Source organism: Embiotoca jacksoni, unplaced genomic scaffold (genome assembly GCF_022577435.1).
Source record: "Embiotoca jacksoni isolate LCO1_2020_lvr unplaced genomic scaffold, fEmbJac1.0.p SCAF_1, whole genome shotgun sequence".
Lineage (NCBI taxonomy): Eukaryota > Metazoa > Chordata > Actinopteri > Embiotocidae > Embiotoca > Embiotoca jacksoni.
The window spans coordinates 15602902-15625141 of record NW_027185229.1 but is presented as its reverse complement, the minus strand read 5'-3'; the positions used below and the strand labels follow the sequence as shown (position 1 = coordinate 15625141).

Below are 22240 nucleotides of genomic sequence, written 5' to 3'. Positions count from 1 at the left end.
CTGTTACAAGTGAGTCTACCATTAAAAAATATTTTAAAGCTGTTATATGAGGGTAAAAAAGTTGGGGTTTTAACATTTCTGAATATTCTAGTATGTGGAGCCTGCTCCCTCTTAATGACAGAATGCACCAGAGATGCATTGACTCCACAAGTTTGTGCAAAAGCTGGTTGCCATGTTGTACCAGCATGATTTGACAATGTTCCAAACAGCTTGCACAGTCTTCAAGTGCCTCATTCATTTTAAATGAGGTTGAGGTCAGGTGACTGTGGAATAAAAAGTGCATGACAGTAAGCACTTCTTGGTCTTCTTTTGTCTTCAAATCATTATTTAAAGCTTCGAGTGTGTTTGGGTTCACTATCATTAACTGGGCTTCATCGCTACATTGGACTCTATTCCATTTTCACTGTGATAAGCTGGTCTAGTGTCTAAATTCTGTATCTGCGATGGAGATGCTTTTTTTTTCTTCTATCTCTCAGTCAACAAAGCTTCGTGTATTGATCTTCTTTTGGCCTGATCACTTCTGTTCTGCCTGATTGTGCTTTGGATCCAACTGATCCAGAGTGTTGTAGAGCTCCATGTAATGAAAATCCTTTGGAACCTTCAGTCCAGTCATGACGTGATGCTGAGACAGCCCCTCTTTGTTCACGATAACAATCTGACTTCTGACACTTTCACTTAGTTCTGTTGTCAAGCCAGCATGGCAGTGCTGCTTAGTCGGCAATATTCTGCGGAAACTTGAGGCCCAGCCATATTTCATTATAGCAGCTGATCAATGGCTGCATTTTGATTTACTTGATCGAGTCTCTGATCGGTCGATCAGATCCACCTGACTGTCATCTGAACGCTGCTTCAATGGAAGGATACAACCCAAGGAAATTTGATCTTTGTACAAAGGAGTTAACAGGATCAATGATATTGATGTGCAGTAGTTTGATCAATCATCTAGAAATATGATCGAAAACATGTCTTCTTCAATTGACATTTCATAACCTGTTGATTAACATTTTTCCAAATTGTCAAACTTTCTAATTATTTCAAGTTTTACCGTACATGAAAATAACGTGACAGACATTAGCTGTGGTCTCAGACTCTTGAACACTGTGTTTACAATTATTGTTTGAGGTTAACAGCCTCTATGGCTCGACGGCATTCACTCAAGGGGCCTATATGAGCACAATGACATCGTAAGAATCCCAGGACATTTCTGGGATCATAGTCTACATATTTTCTCTTTGAAGAATTGAATAAAATACCATTTACTCCAGATGGCTAGTGTATAAAAAAGATCATTATAATGATGTTGCCCATAACACTAATATCTTTATTCATATGTCGCATCTGTCTTTTTGTTTATCTACACCTCCATCCCCCACCCCTCCACTCTCACCCCCCTCCCTCAATCATGGCAATTCTGCTCTGTTCAATCCAGTTAGGAATCTGTTTCCCTTATTGGCTCCACCCGTCTTCACAAGTGGTACGGGCTGTAAATATTCAGGTCCACAGTGTTTTATTGCATAGGGATTCTTCATTGATTGTGACAAGGGGGAAGTGTGTGGGATTTGGAGGTCCTAAAGCCATTCTAAAGTCCCTGTTGTGACCTAGATAGAGGCATCAAGGGAGGATGTGAGGAGTATGAGCAAAATCAAAAGGCTGACAGAAAGAGGGTGGAAAAAATAGTGTGTGGGAAGAGGGGAGTATAGGGAGACAATACAGTACATGGAGAGGAAGAGGAGGGTGAAGGAGAGCGAAGTGGATTTCAGAGGGAGGGATAGTCTCTTGGGTTAATGATGTAGAGGATAAAACACCTCCCACATCTCCCCCTCCATCTCTTGTCATGGTAGATTTCCAGTTTTGCAACCCAATGCTGATTCCACAGGCAGGGGGCACTCCGATCCCTTTTTTGCTCTGTTCCTGTTTTCCCACAGATACACTGGCCCAAGGTCATGCTTTCTGCGCAGGCTGGCAGCCCTGCATCCCCTCCAGCTTAGCATTAGTATTCTGCTACCCAACTGGCAGACCACAATGTAAGGGAATGAAACCTCCTGCCTGCTCAACAGCCTTCTCTCATAGCTAATTTTGGCTCCTGATGAGACCATTTGTAATTGAACTGAAGGAGAATGTTTCTTGGTTTGTGGGTTTTGACATGTGTGTTCAAAAAACTTTTGTTCACTCATAAAATAAAAACGACCTTATTAAAACCTTTGCTGACCTTTTTTCAGATAATAAGTTCTATCGAGCAGCATCACAGTGGAACATGCAGCAGAATGTGTGTGTGTGCCTTTGTTTAAAAAAAACATTTTAATGATGCAATCAGTGCTGATGTTTTGTGTCAAAACAGTTTTCTTCCAAACAAATTATTAGATTTTCTAAAGCCCTTGCAGTCATATTTTTGATGATGTAAAATCCTCTGTATATTTGAAACAACACACAGACACACAGACACATGCACACCATTAATGCTTCCGCCCACTGCAGCTGCAGTCGAAAACATTTCAGTAGTAATTTACAATCACAGCAAGTAAAGAGTTTTGCTCAGTTGAATGCAGTTTCAGTGACTAACCACAATTCATGTGAACAGTTATATCTGTACACACAGAAATATACTAAATGAGTAAAATATGTTTGAATGCCCAGTGCATCCAGTGATCATTGTCTATTAATCAAGCTAAACAAAGAACATATGGCTTATGCCTGGGGTGGTGGGCAGTGTGCTATTAGATTGCAGTGCTTCAGCAGATAGCGGATGTTAAAGAATGAAGGAAAAGCAAGGAGAATGAAAAAAACTGAATAAAAGAAAAGAGTAAGGAAAGAAGAAAGGACATGAGGAAGGAAGCAAAAGAGGACACAGGACTATAAACAGAAACTGTAAATGGCCACTATAGTTATAAATGTGGAGCACTTTGTTATTTGGGTAGATGTGTATTTAGGGAAATCACCTTATTATTGGCTGATGATCAGTTAATAGTTGGCTGATCTGGGATCTGGACTTTGATGTGAACCATTTGGGTTTTTCAAGGCCTGTACATGCTGAATCAAAGCTGCCAAAAACGAACTTGGAATAACATCTATAGTTTTAGATTAGGAGGCACTAATAAGCACATCATTTAAGGTTGTCCCCTCAAAGTTGGTGAGTCAAATGATCTGTAGGAGGCTCCTCAACCCATTGACATTCACTATTTCCAATTTTTGGTGTTAGTGATACAACTATTGAGACCCTCAAAAATTCAGAGTCAAAACAGAGAGATAGTCTAATTGACAAAACAAACAAAAAAAACAACAAGTAGACAAATCTTCATGTTGAATAGTCAAATCTGATTCCTGAGAAAATTCTGCGTCAGGTACAGCTATGAAATAGTTTACTTTTAAGTCCTTGTAAAACAATACATATATTGAATATTTTTCAAAATATTTTATTTGGCACTAAAATAGTTTGATTTCTTTGCTGCAACTGCTTCATATAAATCGTATCAAGATTTTCAAGAGGACTCAAATCCAGGAATTGAGATGGCCCCTCAAGCATATGCCCAGATTCTTAAACCAAGCTGTGGATGTTTCAAATGTTCTCTTGCATATTTGAATAAACTTTTGTTCGATTTTTGGTCAAGAATGGATTGCGGCATGTAGTCTTAACCTCGTTCGTATCCTTTGTATAGTGTGTACTGGTACTTTTGTTCCTGGTTTCAATGGGTTCTTCTGCAGATCTTTTGTAGTAATACAGGTTTTGTTGTATACAAATCTCTGATTCCCTTTGGAAATATTTTGCTCTATTTTCCTCGCCTAGGAAGGTTTGCTGTTGTACTGTGAGTTTTAAACTTGGATATAAAGACTTGAAGTCTCTTTTTGGAGAAATGATTTTGTGTCTGGGCTTTTGAGACAGCTCTTGTCATATTTGCTACTCAGCTTGAACTTCTGCATAGGTGAAATTGTTGTCTATATCACAACTGGAGCAAATTCTGTGTCGTTATAGTTCCTCAAAACTTTAAGCATTTTGCAACAGTTTTTTTTTTTTCTGTAATTACTAGTAATAGATTGAAAACAGCAATTTTAGAGGAGGGTGATTTATTTTGATGACAAAAACTCCTGTAACTCAGGTGCTGGGGCAGTTTGGCGCTCAGTGTGAAACGGCTGGGATGAAAGTCAACCCCTTCAAATCTGAGGCCATGATTCTCTGCCAATCTAGGTGTTCTTCATGAGTTATAAGTGAGGGTATGATGGGGCAGGAAATTGACAGGTGGATTGGTAAAGCAAGTGTTGTACCGGACTGTTTTGGTGAAGGCAGAGCTGCGAGCCGGAAGACCCATTTTTTTTTAATCTTCAACAGTTGATCTATGTTCTGTCTCTGACCTCTGGTCATGAGCTTTGGGTAGTATCCAAAAGAATGAGATTGCGAAAACAAAAAGCTGAAATGAATTTCCTCTGCAGGGTGGCCGGGCTCAGCTTCAGAGATAGGAGCTCCGACACTTGGAAGGAGCTCAGAGTAGAGCTGCTGCTCCTTTGCATTGAAAGGAGCCAGTTGAGGTGGCTTGGGCATCTGATTAGGATGCCTCCTGTGTGCCTTTCATTGGAGGTTTTCCAGACACGTTTAACTGGTAGGAGACCCTGTGGTAGACCCAGAACACTCTGGAGGCATTATATATATCTCATCTGGCCTGGGAACAATGTGGGATACATTTAGATTCACCAATGACTCTTTCAATGTGCATATGGCACACAAGTGTCGTCTTGAGATATATTTTTTTAAATCCTTAAATAACAACAACAAAAACTCTGCCATTACACATTTACTATGAGTACCAAAAAACACAGAAATCACCAAATCAGCTGGGACTAAGCTTAATACATTATTAAAACACTCAGAGGGAATGGTCTTCTAGTTAAAAAGAAATACATAATGCAGGGAGGTGGTCATTTTGTTATACCTCTCTTTGCTGTGGGTCTTTTTTAAGACCAGTCATTATTTAAATAACTACATTTTAACGTTTCAAAAATCCGTGTATGTCCAGGAACAAATTATTTTTGTCTTTTCAATTCATTTCAATTTCTTGAAGCCTATACCCAGTGGGTTTTCCATCAACTGCAGTATGAAACAACTAGTACTGCCTTTAATATTCATTATTCACAATTCATTCATTATTCAGCTGTGGTGGCTGCTGCTTGATTTCAGTATTTGAAAGGCCATGCACTGACAAGGCTTGAGGTTGAAATCAACTTCACTGAAACCAACTTCACACATGAAATTCCTCACAAAGCCTTAAACACAGTGGTTTGGTGGTGTGACTTGGCATGCAGAGTTGTGGACATGGAACCTGAGTCGTGTGTGAGGAAGAACTGGAAACACTCATTGTTTTTTGTTTTTTTTGGTGGAATATGTCAGAACAAACATGGATATCAACATCCATGTGTCTTAAAAGTCAATATTTTTTCTCAAAAATTTGGCCAACGAAGCACATCAGAGAAAGCTTTCAAATGTCTGTGTATGTGTGAATGTGAATGTGTGTGTGTGTGTGTTTGTGTAATGAGAGATGAGTGAGTGTTTCAAAGATGTGTGTGTGTGTGTGTGTGTGTGTGTGTGTGTGTGTGTGTGTGTGTGTGTGTGTGTGTGTGTGTGTGTGTGTGTGTGTGTGTGTGTGTGTGTGTGTGTGTCTAATGAGAGATTAGTGTTTGTAAAAAGCTCATTCAAAAAAGGTTTTAAAGCACTGAGCTCATTACATGCGCGCACATATTTGATGTGAAGCAAATCTCATCTTTATGGTGATTTTCTAATATTTTATATCAGAGGATACTGCCAGTTGCCATAGGGAAGTGTGTGCTTTAAATGCCTTAGACTGCATAAATGTTATGTTTGAAATACGTTATACCTATTACAAATATGAATCTATCTATCTATCTATCTATCTATCTATCTATCTATCTATCTATCTATCTATCTATCTATCTATCTATCTATCTATCTATCTATCTATCTATATATATATATATGTATATATGTATATATATATATATATATATATATATATATATATCTTTTCTGCATCTTTTCATGGTTGAAGGGGATACATTTGACTTTTGACACTCCTACTGTATCTTTTACAAAATATGTATTTATTCTACTAATCTGATATTTTTCCAATCTTGCATGTGTCCTAAATTGGATGTTCAAATCTTAGGACTTTAACATTCTTTGTCCCATGGCTTGGTAGGTTTAAGCAACTAGTTACTAGTTACAACTGTTTGACTCATCTCTAGAACACCATGAATTATTCACCACATAGCACTGACTATCTTGCTTCCTTTAAAGTCATATAACTTGTAGACCACAATACAGTCCATAGTAAGTATACAAAATATCATTATTATCATATTTTACAAATTACAATATCAATATTTAGTATTTGTGGCAAAACTAATTATCAACACCAACATCCAACTACTTTCAAATTGACTCATCAATGTACAGAAGTGAATCTCCATTTAAAAAAAAAAAAAAAAAAAAAAAAAAAAAAAAAAAAAAAAAAAAAAAATGCAAATTTGATCATTTTAACCATCTTTTTATCGTCACTTAATCTCTTTCATGTCTTTATACTTATGAATAACACCAACTAATTTCAAAGTCAGTTTATAGCTGACCTAACCTAAGTTTCTAATATCTTTGTTCAAATCCTGCTTTTTTGAGAGAAGTTGTGTTGGGTGTGATGTCTTTAATGGACTTGCATTAAAGCCCACACAGGGGTGGTTTAGATTAAACATTGATCAACATATTCTGCTATTTTTATAAAGTCTAATGTGTTGTGAACTGATGAATATATGTCATCAATGAATATGATATAACAGAAGCATCATTTTCTACGTAAATATGTCACATTCATTCACACAGTGTGCCTGTATTCATTTTTTATCACAAAAGAGCTCATCAACACAACACTTCAGCAAGACACTAGCATATCTATCTCACATTTCTATACTTCCAATCACCTGAATGCAACATAAGTCAGTGTTGGCCTTTTCACATGAGTCTCCACTTTTCATCTGCACTCAACTACTGTATATGGTAAAGGCCAGGTTATGCATCTAGTCATTCAGAACTAGATCTTACATGGAAAAATGTTTGAAGAAGAGAAGAGAGAGAAGATTGATGATGCCAAGAAGAAGAAGAGCGATGATGAGTTTTGTAGTTATGAAGGAATCCAAATTAGAGACAAATTAGAGAGAATTAAAGTACCCACGCTGCCATGTTTGTAGTTTCTGTATGCAAGCTGTAGTTTTTTTTTTCTGTGCTTACAAAGTAATCATTCAAAATTATATTTGGTCTATATATATATAAATTCCTTGAAACACTCTTAATTTGTCAGAAACTCTGATGAAAGAGATGCTAAATGGAAGAGTGCATTGAGTCACTGAAGCCAGTGCAACCCTCACAATGACTTCACTTCTGGAGACACGATATTGTTTAAAAAAAACTTGGATAACGGTGCACATTTTTCTGGCACTGTATCCAGGGAAACAATCATAGTGTTGCATTGAGTTGTTCACATGTAAGTGCCACAAACAGTTATCTAATGAAAAATAAGAGCTGGAAGGAGGAGTACAATCAAGGCTCATTTCCTCTCTCATGTCTGCACAGCTGGCCAATCACAGCTTGAAGTGGGTGTGATCGTTAGATTGTCGGTTTGGTGATCGACGCAGACACCCACTGTTTAGCATTGAAATGGTGTGGCGCAAAAATAAAGCTCCATCTCTCAAATACTAAAGGAGTATTCAAACACATTTTCTTTGTTATCACTGAAATCCAACAGCAATCTCACCTCAGTCACATCCTAGGCTCCTTTGTTCCTTAAATTAGGTCTTCACTGTGTTGTTACATTTTATGTTTGATTCATCACTTGATGGAACATAATCATAAGATTCACCATCAACCCAATATATCTAACCCCTCCCAGTCTGACCAGTTTGTGCTTGGAGTCGGTGAGGTGCGTCTCCTCATAGCTGTCGTCGTGAGCCGTCCAACTGTAGGACACGAGGAAGTGGAGGATAGGCGGGTGGTAGGTGACCTCCGGAAGAGCCCAGCGGACCACTAGAGCACTGCTGTTCACATGTTGCACCTTCATGTTGATTGGAGCGCTGCTGCAAACTGGGAGGAGGGAAATAGGGGGAAATGTACAGTAAAAAGGAAGAAGGGGAGAGGAAAGGAAGGAGGGAGAGTACAAACAGTATTAGTGGGAGAGAATAGAAGGAATACGTTGCAAAAAGAAGGGACGGATCACAGGGGAAGAGCACAGATGAAAGGATGGTTAAGAAAAGAAGGGAAAATAAAAGGGTTAGGATGGTGCATAGAACAGAAAGAGAGGGGATGAGGGAAATGGGCAGATAAAGGAAATAGAGGATAATTGGTAAAAAAGTAGGAAAGGAAGGGAATTTATAAAAGAGAAAATGAAAAAGAGAAAGATGTACAGCAATGATAGGAATAATAGAGATGAAGAAGGATGAAGACATTAGGGAGGCGGGTGGGAGAGGAACAACAAAGGAAATACGAGAAGAGAGGAAGGAGGAGTAAAGGAATAAGAATAGATGGTTGAGTGTGGATTAGAGGCAGAAAAGGAGAAAAAGAAGGAGGGAAGGAAGGAAAGTGGTAAGAAATAATAAGAAATGGAAAAGTGTAGGAGGAATGAAAAGCAAAGGAAGAAAGAAAAGGAGGGAAGATAGGGAAGTGGGAAGGAAGTGGATGTGAAGGTATAATGAATGAACCAAATGATAATTAAAGGGAGAAAAAGACAGAGAGATTATATAATGACTGAATACACCAGCTCAGTTTATCTTTCAAATACACTCAGACAGAGAGGAGGGGTGTGTGAGGGTGAGTTATATATATATATAACGTGTTATTAATATTGTTGTGAGACACTCTGAATCATCTAAACACACACACATGCACGCACACACACACACACACACACACACACACACACACACACACACACACACACACACACACACACACACACACAATTACAAATTCATATATAGTCGCCTTCAGGCAAAATGCAGCCAACCTGCTCTGTCTTGAGACATCTGGCTGTGAGAGATATGAACTCAAATACATAAACACAGTAAGTTTTTTTTTTGAAATAAATTTAACAATACACATCTTTTATTTTGAGACGACCAGCCCAGTACTGGCTGCTGCTGACCACAAGATGTCTCTGTTTGACCAGTGAGATTTTCTGCTGAGTTCGGACATGCTACAGATGGAGTATTTGAACAGATATTGAATATACTTGTATTATAATTATTACAGTCAATTCTCAAATACTGGCTGGGAGGCTTTATTCACTTGGCGAGGCAGCCAAAACCTGTACAGGTTTATAATGCAGTGAAACCTAGCAAACCCCCTGCAAGTGTCTTGATAAATTCTATCAGTACAACAGACGAGTCATGTCATGCTCACTGTGCTGCTTAGAGGTTATTTTGCTCGAGCAGAAATACTTCTTTCATTCACTAAATAATTTGTGCTTTGCTTCCATTTTGTCATATTAAACATCTGCAGGAAATTTGGAGTGTCACTGGTGACTCAACATCACTCCAAAGTGAGTGTCTAGAAACACCTATAAAATAAAAACAGTATCTGTGTTTAAAAGATACTTAAGGCAGCACTGTGCTGCTGTGCTTTTACTGATGGAATTGATGTTGTGGAAATGTACATTACATTGAATCAATCTGTACATTATTTAATTCCCTCCCCCCTCACTGTATTTAGTATGATTTTATTTTTTAGTCATTATTTGATTGCTAGATTTTACATTACAATTCACAGTATTCTTGTTAGCACCAGTAGTGATAGTCAGTCTAATATATTTGCAAGTGTGTCTTGCTGTTTCAGTTCTCTTTCAAGTGTGTGGACACCTTTTTAAATGCCATTTTGTTTTCTCATGGTTGGGTCTTTAGGCCAGATAATTCAATTAATGGAAAAGCAGTATAATAGTTACATGTGCAGAAAACGTTGTGTTTCCAACTTTCATCAATTTTGTCCCTCTCATGTTTCAACATGCACGGTGGTGCAGTGTCACAAGAAGGTTGTAGGTTGAACCTTGGCCGGGGCCCTTTCTGTGTGGAGTTTGCATGTTCTACCTGTGTCCATATGGGTTCTGTATGGGTACTCTGGCTTCCTCCCACTGTCTACAGACATGCATGTTAGTAAACTGGTGATTCTAAATTACCCATTGGTGTCAAAGAGAGTGTGAATGGTTGTCTATTTCTGTCTGTCTCCCTGTGTTGGCCCTGATGAACTGTCTAGGGTGTACCCTGCCTTCACCCAACAAGTCAGCTGGTTTTAGGCTCCAGCCCCCAGTGATGCTGTTCATGATAAAGCGGTACAGATAATGGATGGGTGGATGGATGGATGTTTCAACAGGCCAATTCCCGCTGTGTACCAAGTCAGCGAAGAGTTATTTTCCCAGCTTGCTCTGGAAGAACTTCACTGGGTTGCACACAGATCTGATCTCAACCCATCCAACACCTTTGGGATGAACTGCAGTACTGACAGTGAACCAGGTCTTACAACCCAACAACAGTGTTGGACCTCAATACTGCTTTTGGGACTGAAATATAGCAAATGGTAGAAAGCACTCAAAGAAGAGTGGAGGCTGTTATAGCAGCAGATTAATGATGGGATGTTTGGTGTTCGCATATTTTAGTCATTAGTCTTGTGTAACTGTATGTTAAGCAGCAATTTGTTACACTACTTACTTTTGAGAAAGAGAGAGGAGCATATTACCATCCACCAATGCAAATGATGATTATTCCAAATACTGCATCATATTATGCAAATGTGAAAGGTAACTCGAAGATGAACATGGCTGGAGTGAGAATAGAGCTCACGTGCCTGGTGGAGCCAAATTGATTAGCTTGCTCATAAAGAGCTGCAGTGGAGGTTCTCTATTCATAACTTGCAGTTGAGCCCCATGTGGCTTAGCATTACTAAAGTCATTAGTCACACAAACACACAAAAGCACACAGTCACAAAGTGGAACACACATATGCACATGCACAGACATCATTTGGAAGTCAAGCAGTGAATGACCTCTACGCAGGGAAAACATATTTAACAGATTATATTAACTTGGGCCCCATGTGAGTATGTGTGTGTGGCCCAAGTTTGAACAATTTCACTATAACTGCAGTTCTAAATGGATATACATACGCAATGTGAATTTAGGTGCAAAAAAATAAGAGTAAAAATACATGCTGCGTTCTATTTAGGAGTATCCGTCTAAGGGCCTGCTACTATGGAGGCTTTCTCACTGGTAGGGGATGCGTCAATGGAACAAAGTCAATCTTAATGTTATAACTTATACCAGTGCATTTGCTTGTATATTACAGAGGAATTTCACTGCTGTAAGGTTGTTGTTTTTTTAATTGGACCAAAGAAATCAGAGAAAAAGGCCTGTATGAGTCCGTAAAATAGAAAATCCTTAAAATAATAAAAAAAAAGCTTTGTGATCTGTTCCCTCTGAGGCTACTGCTCAGGTCACAGCTTTTGTTGAGGCGGCCCAACAAAAAACAAAGAAGAAAAGTCTGTAGTTTGAAGTTGACCGTGGATTCTAGGAGGAGCTTTGCAAGCAAATTATCAAGGAGATCCTAAAGACCACATGGAGGAAAGTAAAATATAATTCAACCAGGTACTTTATCATTTAGAAGGATAGAAAGCAAGTCAAAATTTCAGTCACTCCTGACTACAGTTTGAGACCCATTAAACCACAAAAAAAAAAAACTTTCCACTGGCTCTATTTGACTCTACTCAACTCTACTCACTTTTTGTACCCGTTACTTTTCTAGATTTCGTTTTCCACTGTAGCTAGTATTCCCTCAATGTAGGCGTCACATAAAACAGCCATGATGTAATCTACAACACAGCACACATTCGCCATATCTTTTTGTTGATAACCAAACGGAGGAATGACTGCACATACTATTTTTCGGTGGGTTGCCATTAATGAAGTAGTGCATTGATTCAAAATAAAATAATTGTTGCTACTATACTAGCTTGCTTACTTTGTGCAGGATGTCCTGAGACTCGCACAAAGTGCTTAGCTTGGAACCTCAATGGAGGTGATACTAACATTAGTACCAGATACGAGGTATTTTGCCTCATGGAATACCAAAAAGCTGAGTTGAGCTGGTACTGGCTTTTAAAAATAGGCTTTAGTAACAGTAAGGCTACAAATGACCCACAGTACAACACTGTCTTAATGTAACTGACTCATTTATGTAGAGTTGAACTTACTCTATTCATGAAAGGTGCTTTGTGTAATACTGTATATAAATGCGTAGTCCTCAAATATCAAGATTGATTGTAGTGCGAGCATTTTACCAGATGAATTTCATGTTGTCACTGATACATGTAATTGGGATATAATCACAATAAATCCTCACCACTCACCACACCTTTTACATCTTTGTAAGGGTCAGACTAAGATGTGTAAGTATATAAGTGTGTGTCTTCCTGCATGTGCTCTCATTTTTGCAGAATTGATACAGATCAGATTGGGGCACTTAACATGATGACTCCCCCTATTTTCTGTGTATAACACAACTGAAAGAGTTTTATAGCCCACGTGTCTGGTAGGGTGATAAAGATATCCTCTTCCAGCTTTCACCAAAGGTAAATGGACACACAGACAGACACACACACACACACACACACACACACACACACACACACACACACACACACACACACACACACACACACACACACACACACACACACACACGCACACAAACACCTTTGTGGTGGAGGTCTGGATGGCAGTTAGTGATGGATATAGGGCCCGTTCACACAGGAAATGTGGTACAGTGGGTGTTAGACACGAGTAAAACCCAAGAAATCTCTCTCTCTCACTCCCTCTCCCTCTCTCTCTCTTTCTCTCGCTCTCTCTCTGTCTCTCTGAGAGGCTATTTGGAGTATCGGGAAAAGCATCTTTGGCCCTGCAGCTACGGACCACAGCTGATCGATGACCAGGTCTTGATTGGTTGGTCAGTGTTTTGCACCAGGATGGATTGGGTGAGATCTCTGAGTACTACACAGGATTCACATTGCTGTGTATGCACCAATCATGTCAGTGGTAAAAGGGCAAGTGCCAAATACTATTTCATGCTGTTTATACATTCTATCCAGTTAAACATTTATGCAGGTTTTTTTTTTTTCTTTAACTTTATAGTGTTAGAGCAAAGTTGGGGGAAACTGATTTGCCATATTGCATGTAGAGCCAGACATCTTCACATTGAATTTGAACTGCTAATTTGGAGCAAATTGTGTAAGTACAGTCATTCAGTGAACATGAGTGTCAAAAAATGAGGGAAAATCACCTCTGTGTAACCACATTGTTACATCCAACAGTGGCACTTGGTAAAATGTCACTGAAGACAAATTGACGAACAAAGCTGTATGAAAATGAGCCAGCATAAAAAGATCCATCTATTCTTTAACATTGAGCTCTGTTCAGAGAAACTTCAGTTGTCAGTGATGGCAGCACTTATTTACAGTATATTACTGATGACATTTAGCTGACATTCAGTTGATTTCAACTTTCCTGAGACTCAACATCATCAAAATGAACAGTAATTGCAGTTTTCATGTACTTAAACTGCCACATTTTTGTAGCAGAAAAATGTCCTTTTATGTGAAAAATGTAAATCTCTCATACTCTAAATTGACTTTTCTTCACTGTCCAATCTCTGCAGTACAGCTCATCCCCGTTCTGTACATCTACAACACTGTGTCATTGTTTTATAACAGGCAACCACTTGATGTCATGAAGGACCGTAAATTGAGTAGCACTTAGACGGGCACTTGTATTGTTCAAACTGCTTCACAGTACTTGTATCTTTTTTGTAAAACTGTTATTGGTGGCCCTCTGGTTATTATGCAGGGGCCTCTGAGTTTTCAGACATCTTAACTTTCACCTAAAACAAAGTAGACACAAAATGGGTAAAGAGGTGAAGAAGTATTTCTAGAATGCATGTTAGGATTACTTTTTTTGTTTTTGTGCAGCAGGTTAACTATTCAAATGAGTTTTGTTCAAATATTTTTTTAAATAACTAAATTACATATGCTTATATGTATTGTTCATTAACACAAAATGTTGTTTCTACAAAACACTGACAGACAAAACACTTTATCATAAAAAATAAATAAATAAATAATACAAATTGAGTACGTATGTTTCAAGGCATGAAGCATACTTAACATTTGAGCCCCCGGCTATTTTTTAAACTCCCACCTGAAATAAACTGCAGCTAAAACTGAAGTTTTTCCTTTCCACCTAATCAAAGCTGTACATTTGAGAGTAAATAACAGCCTTACAACAATGAGTCCGTGATACTGATTTTGTTGAACCTGTTTTCAAAATTCAACTACAAGTCCACCACATTTGATAAAACAGAAATTATATCCAACAATGTGCCAAATTCGACAACATTCAAAATTTTAATTGGTTACATTTTTATGACAGACCTTTTCCTGTTACAGGAACCTTCAGGGTGGGAGGGGGTAAATAAATAGTTGAGCATTTTTGGAAATACACTTTCAAAACTGGATCAGTGAAAAAAAAGAGTGCAAAAGTGTATTGATAGGGGGGTGTTAATTAGTAGAGAGTGAGTGAGCCTACTGATTAGCTTTAGAGTTGCTGGTATTTGGAGTTTGTCTAACTTGGAACATGCAAAGATAGCTAATTTCCCCTGTCTTCATTCTAAACTAAGCTAATTGGATGCTGGAACAAGCTTCAGAAGGGATGGCCAAGAAATGGTATGTCCCAAAATGACGAAATATTCCCATTTATAATGTATCCATTCTTGAGTACCATGCATTTGTTGTTTTTAGCAGAAGCAGGGGATGAAAAAACAGTGATGTATATTGAAGTCCTGCATTTAGATTGGCTGTAAACAGGATATTGCATATGAATCCCTACGTGAGGGCACAGAGTGACTGTATTGCTGAGGCTTTATGATCACCCTGGACAAAAGCGCATAGTGCTTCCATATCATAAACTGTAAGGGTAAACATATTAGAAGTTACATTTTTATAATTGGCAAAGGAACTTGACATGCTGTCTGAGATCGATAAACATAACTCGTGCTCCTTCCATGTTTATTTTGTCACCATTAGCGGTTGCGAAATATGTCTTGTGTAGTTTATGATGATTAATTTATTTAACTAACTTAATAAACTGATTACAGGCCAACACCAGTGGAACACTTTTGACATACTGTAAATTGACTGTTGTAGTTGAGTAAAATTGACTTTGCTCAACTACTCTTACTGATACTACTACTGCTCAGACAATCTCTAACAGGCATGATATTAAATACTTATACATGCAAGTTCAAATGTAAGTTTGTGCTGAGAATGCAGTCTTATATTGTCCATGTGCTATTACAGTTGATTACCGAACTGGTAATATTAGACTTCATGTTGTGAAAATGTATATCTGGATATCCCCCTGTTCATGACATGTACCAAAAAGCTCTTCTGATATACAGTCGGTGATTGCTCCCCCACATTTTTGACAGCTTTCGCTATGATTTTCTTTACAGATGAGGGCTTTACATAGAATATATCATGAGCTTAAAAAATATGATGCAGTCAAAGAGATTACATTATCCACGAGTTTATAAAATTGTTTATAGTCTACAGCATCATCTCAGCCAAAATCAGCAAATGCGGCCTTCACATTAATTCATGAGTACCAATAAACCAAAAACATAGTATCGCACTAACGGGAGACATTTTGTGAATTAAGTGCTTCTTGATGGATATTTGTTGACATTTTCAATGCACAACTTTTCCTTATAAAGGAGAGTTTTTATACTGCGTTGTTGCTACTTTGACAATCTAAACACTTCCTCCACCATTTATCAACTAACCAGTCCTCCAGCCTTACAACCACCTATTTTTGTCCCAAACCTCTGAATACAACCCATATGAATGTTTCCTGAATTAGTGACCCTACAGTTGGAAATAAATATAGCTCAGATATTTTTCCCTTCTGTTGTGTTAGGTCTAGGCAAAAACAACTTGGTTTGATTTAGGGAAAGATCAGAGTTTGGATTAAACATATAAGACCCTTGTTGTTATAATTACATAAATAATGTGGTTAAGGTTGTATAAGGGATATGTTTTTTAAGAAACATTCATTTTTGGATTGGAACAAAAAACAAACAGCAGTGTCCTGTGTCCAATGTTCTGTCAACCTATCCATTCACCCCAACCTCCTCCCTACTGACTTCCTGACTCTATACATATGAGGTCTATCTCTGTTTGCTATCTGACTTTGATCAAGACAGGTCCAGGTTGTGTTTAGACTAGCTTTGTACCAACAGTGGAAACAGCAAGAAACTGCAAACTTAACTCTGTCGAAAATGGAGAAAAAAAACCCGATCTACAATATTCTAAAACTGATCTTTTCCGGTTTCTGATCAAGGACACATCTTTAATCACACTCCTTGACTGGCAAAAGGAAGCAAAGGCATGTCATCCACGATGTTGGCCTTTTTAATTTGTGCTCACAAAGCATCTTAGTGTATTTGCTGCCTGAAAATATTGCTTTACTCTTGATTCTAAAAAGAAACATTTTTGTAGCAGAATAAATAGCTTCAATAGTGGACACTGCTTCCCAAAGGCTCCAAGACCATGGTGTGCTTAAAGGGTATTAAGCTCATCCAGATATGGCTGTTGTAACAGGAGGGCTGGGAGTAATATATTTTTTTAGATGTTTTTAAGACAGTAGAGATTGTATCGACAGAGGGTAAATATTTGGGAAAATCATATTATATTAAAGCACTGACACATATCACTATGTGTGAGTGTACTATGGGAAGTACGCCATTTGCCTATACTATTAAGTTTTAGATTGTTTTGCACCACAACAACAAGACAACTTGCTTCCCAATAAATCGGATGCTGATACAAGCAACACAATAATTTAGTAGAAAGTAATTTCAGTCAGATGTACAAGTGGTCTAATGATCGGGCAGTGCTATCAGAAGCCTTTTAACTGATACATTCACTTTGTGGTTTTTCTAACAGTTGTCTTTCCTGCATTTGGCTGCTGCAACTGTGCTGCTTTCAGCCTGGATTATATTTTAAACTTTTTCATATTTGTGTAATAGGCTATACTAGTTTTTTCCTCATTACTAAAATATGCCGCTCTGCTGCCAGTACACGTCCCCATATTTGTGATAGGTCAGATGCTGCAAACTCTTCCCCTAACATGTGAATACTTTCATAGCTGGCTTGAGAAACCCTGGGTTGACTTAGTTTAGTTGTTAACCAGCTTTGTGTGACTGCTCAGCGGGATTTCTTTATTAGGTTTAGTAAAGCGAGATAACAGGACGATATCCTGGGTGTAGTACAGGCCTCTGGCTCCACTTGTGATCAGGGTCATCTGAATCACTTGCTGCTACTCGTGCTCCAGCTCACTCCAGTCTCCTCATCATCTCTTCACATCAGCCAGTGCCTTGCCGTCCAGCCCTGCTGTCTCTTCCAGTCTGCCTCTAAGACTTCTCTTTGGAGTCATCACATGAACATCATTATCGGAAAGCAGGCTAAAAGGTAAAACATAATGTACATGCAGAGCTTCTAATTGGTACAGCAGAAAGGCTAGCTGGATGTCGTCACGTAAATACCTCATTGTGGTTTGTGCGTTTTCTTTTTAATTGAGTAAAAAAATCAAAGACAATTCTAGCTGCAGAATATTGCTGAGTGCTGTACATTATTCTAGCAGTCAATTCAGCGACGTCATAGTCTTTACAGACGATTAACTTTCCTAGAAACCTTCCGTGTCTATCACTAAATAATTTTGAATCAACTATTCATGAATTAAGATAAATTACCCACATCTGGACTTTCAGAGATTAAACTAATACTATTGGTTTCAAATTGTCAGAGTGTAGCTGAAACCACAGCGAACATTGTTCATCTCTTTCTTTTTCTATACATGCATCTATTATTCCGACTCCTTGAATGTGAGGCTGCCAGTCATTGAAGGACCCAAAAGTAAATGAACCATCATGGCTGATGGGACAAAATCACTTGCAGGAGGAAGGTGTCCAGACCAAGCCACAATAAAATGGAATAAATTAGCACATGGAGGGGGTACTGGAAGGAAAATGACACATGTAGTCTCGCTGCTGTTGTTGCTGGCTTTGTTCAGATATTCATTGTACAACACCATCCTTGTGTTGTGTGTGTATACTGTCAGGCAGGGGAAAGGAGGGGGTCTACAGGCTGGGTGTAAACTCAAATATATACAGTGATTTCCATCCTTAATCCCCTCTGCTGTAGCTATGACAGCATATTGCAGAGGCTGTGGAGGAGGCCTGTGGTCTATATATCTGTCTGTCTTTTTTTTTTTTTTTTTTTTTTTTTTTTTTTTTTTTTTTTTTTTTTTTTTTTTTTAGCTCTAATTCTCCTCTTTGCTTCTTTCCCAGCTGTCCCTCCTCCTCTACTGCATTTCCTCTGCCAGCCTTATAGATCTGCTTACAGAAAATGTCCCACAGCATTGCTCAAGGACATACTGCCCTACCATGCAGCACACTGTGCCAGGACAACGCACACACATACACTATGTGTGAGCGACTGGGGTTGTATATATTCGTGTGTGCACACCTAGGTGATGCATCTCTTTCCTAGTTGACCATATGGAAGTGTGCATGAAGGAAAGGAGGGGACCATCCATGCTAAGACAGTTGACACAGCACAGATGCTAGGCCACACACACAGCCTTGGAACCCCACAGAGAAACACGTGCACATTCACAAACATGCATGCATATACACAAACACATACACGCACCCTGCACAATGTGTGGGGCTGTTCGAGTGGTAATGAGGCAGGAGTGGGAGGATGGCTGGTGTGCCTCCCATTGCCTTATGGTAGGGGAGTTACCCAGCTTAATGGTGAACTGAAAGAAAGCTAGTTCAGACTACACCCACCCACAGAGATGATGACCAGTTTCCTCTGGGCATATGAGCGACAATGAATGTCCCTCATTTATTAACATTGCACAATGTCACCATCCAGGAATAATGTCAGAATATTGGATCAGTTTAGGAAGAAAAAAAGGGAACTTTAATAATGTTTTATAGATCAGTGAGTAGAAAAAGAGAATCTCACACTAGGAGATTGGGTTACCTAATGAAGTCAAATATATTTTCAAGCTCAAATGTAATATAAATATAGTGGCAGTTTGCAGTCGTAGAGTAGTAATGTGGTCTATGCAATATGCAGGATTAAAAAAAATATACAAAATAAATATTTCGTAAAAAAATAAATTTTCAACGAATACAAGTGGGATGTTGACATTTAAGGCCTCCAGCGCACACACTCTGAGAATGGACTTCATGATGAAGTATTGGACATCTTGAGCTTCATTTTAAACAATGTTACACATAAATGTTAAGAGCAGTGCCAGGCACTATGCAATTGACATTGCAAGTTTCAGACCAACAAAGTTGTCATGTTCAGGGCCCATGTTTTTTTTTTTTAATAACAAATGTATTGGCACCTTTCTGAGCACCCATGGGTGTGTTGATCTTAAAAAAGGTGTGTTCTTGAGGCACAGGAAAGCAATGGCATGACTGACCAACCAAAACCTGGTCTTCAGTCAGTGGAGCAGTATTTTACTGTTATTTTATGGGCACATTATCAAGACAGTAATATTAAACTACATTGGGAAAATGCGCTTACATTCTGCTTTTTTTTTTACACACACAGGTACATGCAGAAGTGCACAAACATGAAATTTTTTTTAAAAAAAGATTACAATGTGAAATATTATTAACAATGTGTTCAATCTGCAGATGAGGTCTATGTTTCCTCTGCTCTTTCCTTTTGTTCTTTACTACTACTTGGCAAATTCACCATTGTAAAATAAATCCTCCAAGGTGCAAACGCACCTGACTCTTAAAGAGAGTGAAATTAAATATATTAAATCTCAAATCAAATATATTTGCATAGTCACAGAATGTGGAATTTTAACAGAGGGAGAAGGACTAGATATAATTTTAAAAGTCGACTGAGATTGGACTTTTTTTTGTGGCAAAACCATACCAGACAGACATTATTGTTCCAAGTGGAGTATTCTTATATGTCTTAATACATGTCTGGAGGTGACCTTGAAAATATATTTTATAATTCATTAGTATTTCCTAAATTTAGTTTTTTGAAGAGACTGAGGCAGTAAAATGTTATCTCTTTCATGGCTATGACAAGGCTGAGTATTTCCCCTTTTTTTTCTGTGGCATCATTGCATACCTAAAAGTTAAAGCTACCAGTGTGAGGAAAGAAACCCGAGTACAATTGTAAATAATGCATGCAAGTTTCGGTGCAGTTTCTCCCTTTTTTGACACAAGCATCGAATCAAAGAGGTGTGGTACATTTTCTTTGATGAATTAGGACAATTGTGGCGATATGGAAGAAGAAAAAGTATATGTGAACTTGAAACTTTATGTATTAGTAGCCCTACCTTTGGAAGCCTCTGTTCCATACGGCCCACTACCACTGTCAGTCAGGTCAGGGAGCCAGGCATCTTTGACTGCTGACTTGAAGACATGGCGGTTATCCAAGCTCTGAATGGGCCTGAAGTTGCTGCGCAGATACTCCACCGACTTAACATGGTCCTGCTGCTCTGTGGTGAAGATCGAATAGAAAGCCTCCAACTGGTACCAGCAGAGAGAGTGAGCATGGCAGACACAGAAATGGAGAGAGAAGAGTGGAGACAAGATAAGTTTGCCAAGTCAAACTCACATCCTGTGGTTATTTTGAGTTGGTGACTGTTACATCTATCACACAGCAGTAAGAAGCCACTTTCACTCACTCCACAAAACCCACAATATAAGAATGCAATGCAGACATCTAAGTGAAATTCAAGTTGAGAAAAGATGAAATTTTAATGATCCCCATGGGGAAACTGGGTCACTGCAACTACAAAACAAAGACTTTACATGAAAACCAGAAAATTCAAAGGGGAATACTGGAAATAGTACTTGCCTAATAACCCAACATATGAAGGACATATTCAGTAAACAACTGCATCAGTGAAATCTGAACAATTACTAAAAATAGTGGAAAAATATAGCTACAACACTTTTCTGCGTATATATCTTGGTCTGGACACACTTCATAGGGAATCATCTTCCGCTGATGCATCCCATTGGGTGTTAGACCTTTGGTTGATTTTGAAACTACTGAAGCAGCCTTTAAATGGCCAAACACTCGAATCCCCCAAACCTGACTATAGCCAGCATCCATATACGACTCAAAGCAAGATCATATCTGCTCTTTTGGGAAAATAACACTTTGGGAAACTACAGGAGGCTCCTCCAAATGGATGGATATGGTTTCAAGACAGAAAATGTAACTTTAAAAATATATTTAAATCAAAGTTGTGTCACTGTTGAATTCCTGAATACATACTGTGCCAACATTAAAGAAGAAATGACATTCTTTCACCTTGTTACTGTTACTGGGGAGCTCAGTACGTGACAGAGTGAAACTGTTTCTTAAATTGTTTTAATCTGAATTTAGCTGCCATGCTCTCAAGCTGTGAACATTTGGGTTGATGTTGAAGTTGGCCTCTTTTTGCATGTTGCCATTTGTCAAAAGCATGCTGTGTGGCAAGACGTGCAACCAGACATGAATTTGCACTGTGTGATAGAAGTGTCATCTTTCTGTCTGTGTTGGCAGATGGATACTCTGTACAATGTGTTTGGAAGCAATGCACACAGACAAACAGCTTGTGTGCATGGGAGTGTTGGAAAGAAGATGGGTGGTAGTGGTGGTGGTGGTGATGGGGATGTTGAAAGGCAGATTTAGGTTCACGAAGATAAATGTCTCAGTGGATGTGTGAAAACAGTGGACTCATGTGCCTCTTTTTGTGCTGTTTTGGCATTCAGGTTCTATAAAATAAGGACCAAACAAATAAAGATCAAATATCAGTAAAACGACTGCAAAAGTCTTGAGATAATTTATTTTTTTGCATGGTGGTGGCTGATTATTAAAATAACACTTTTAGTCTGTTTGGTAGAGTAGTGTAGTGGACATCTTTTGTGACCATGTAGACTGCTACAAAATATGAAAGCCATGTGGACAATAGGAGTTGCGATATCTTGTTCTGGAACAGAGTGTGATCCGTGGCTAAACTGACAACCATCCTTCTCATCAAACTCCACCTTTTGAAAGGAAAAA

At 38.5% G+C, this 22240-nt stretch overlaps 1 protein-coding gene across 1 annotated transcript in view; it reads right to left on the bottom strand.

The window, feature by feature from the left end:
* ptprga (protein tyrosine phosphatase receptor type Ga) overlaps nucleotides 1-22240 on the bottom strand; it is a 378044-nt gene that overhangs the window by 54992 nt on the left and 300812 nt on the right. Inside the window, exons 8-9 of the mRNA XM_069141477.1 lie at nucleotides 20520-20712; nucleotides 7944-8128 (exon numbers count right to left, since the gene is read on the bottom strand). Coding sequence (XP_068997578.1) covers nucleotides 7944-8128; nucleotides 20520-20712 — 378 coding nt within the window. The remainder of the gene's footprint in view (nucleotides 1-7943; nucleotides 8129-20519; nucleotides 20713-22240) is intronic.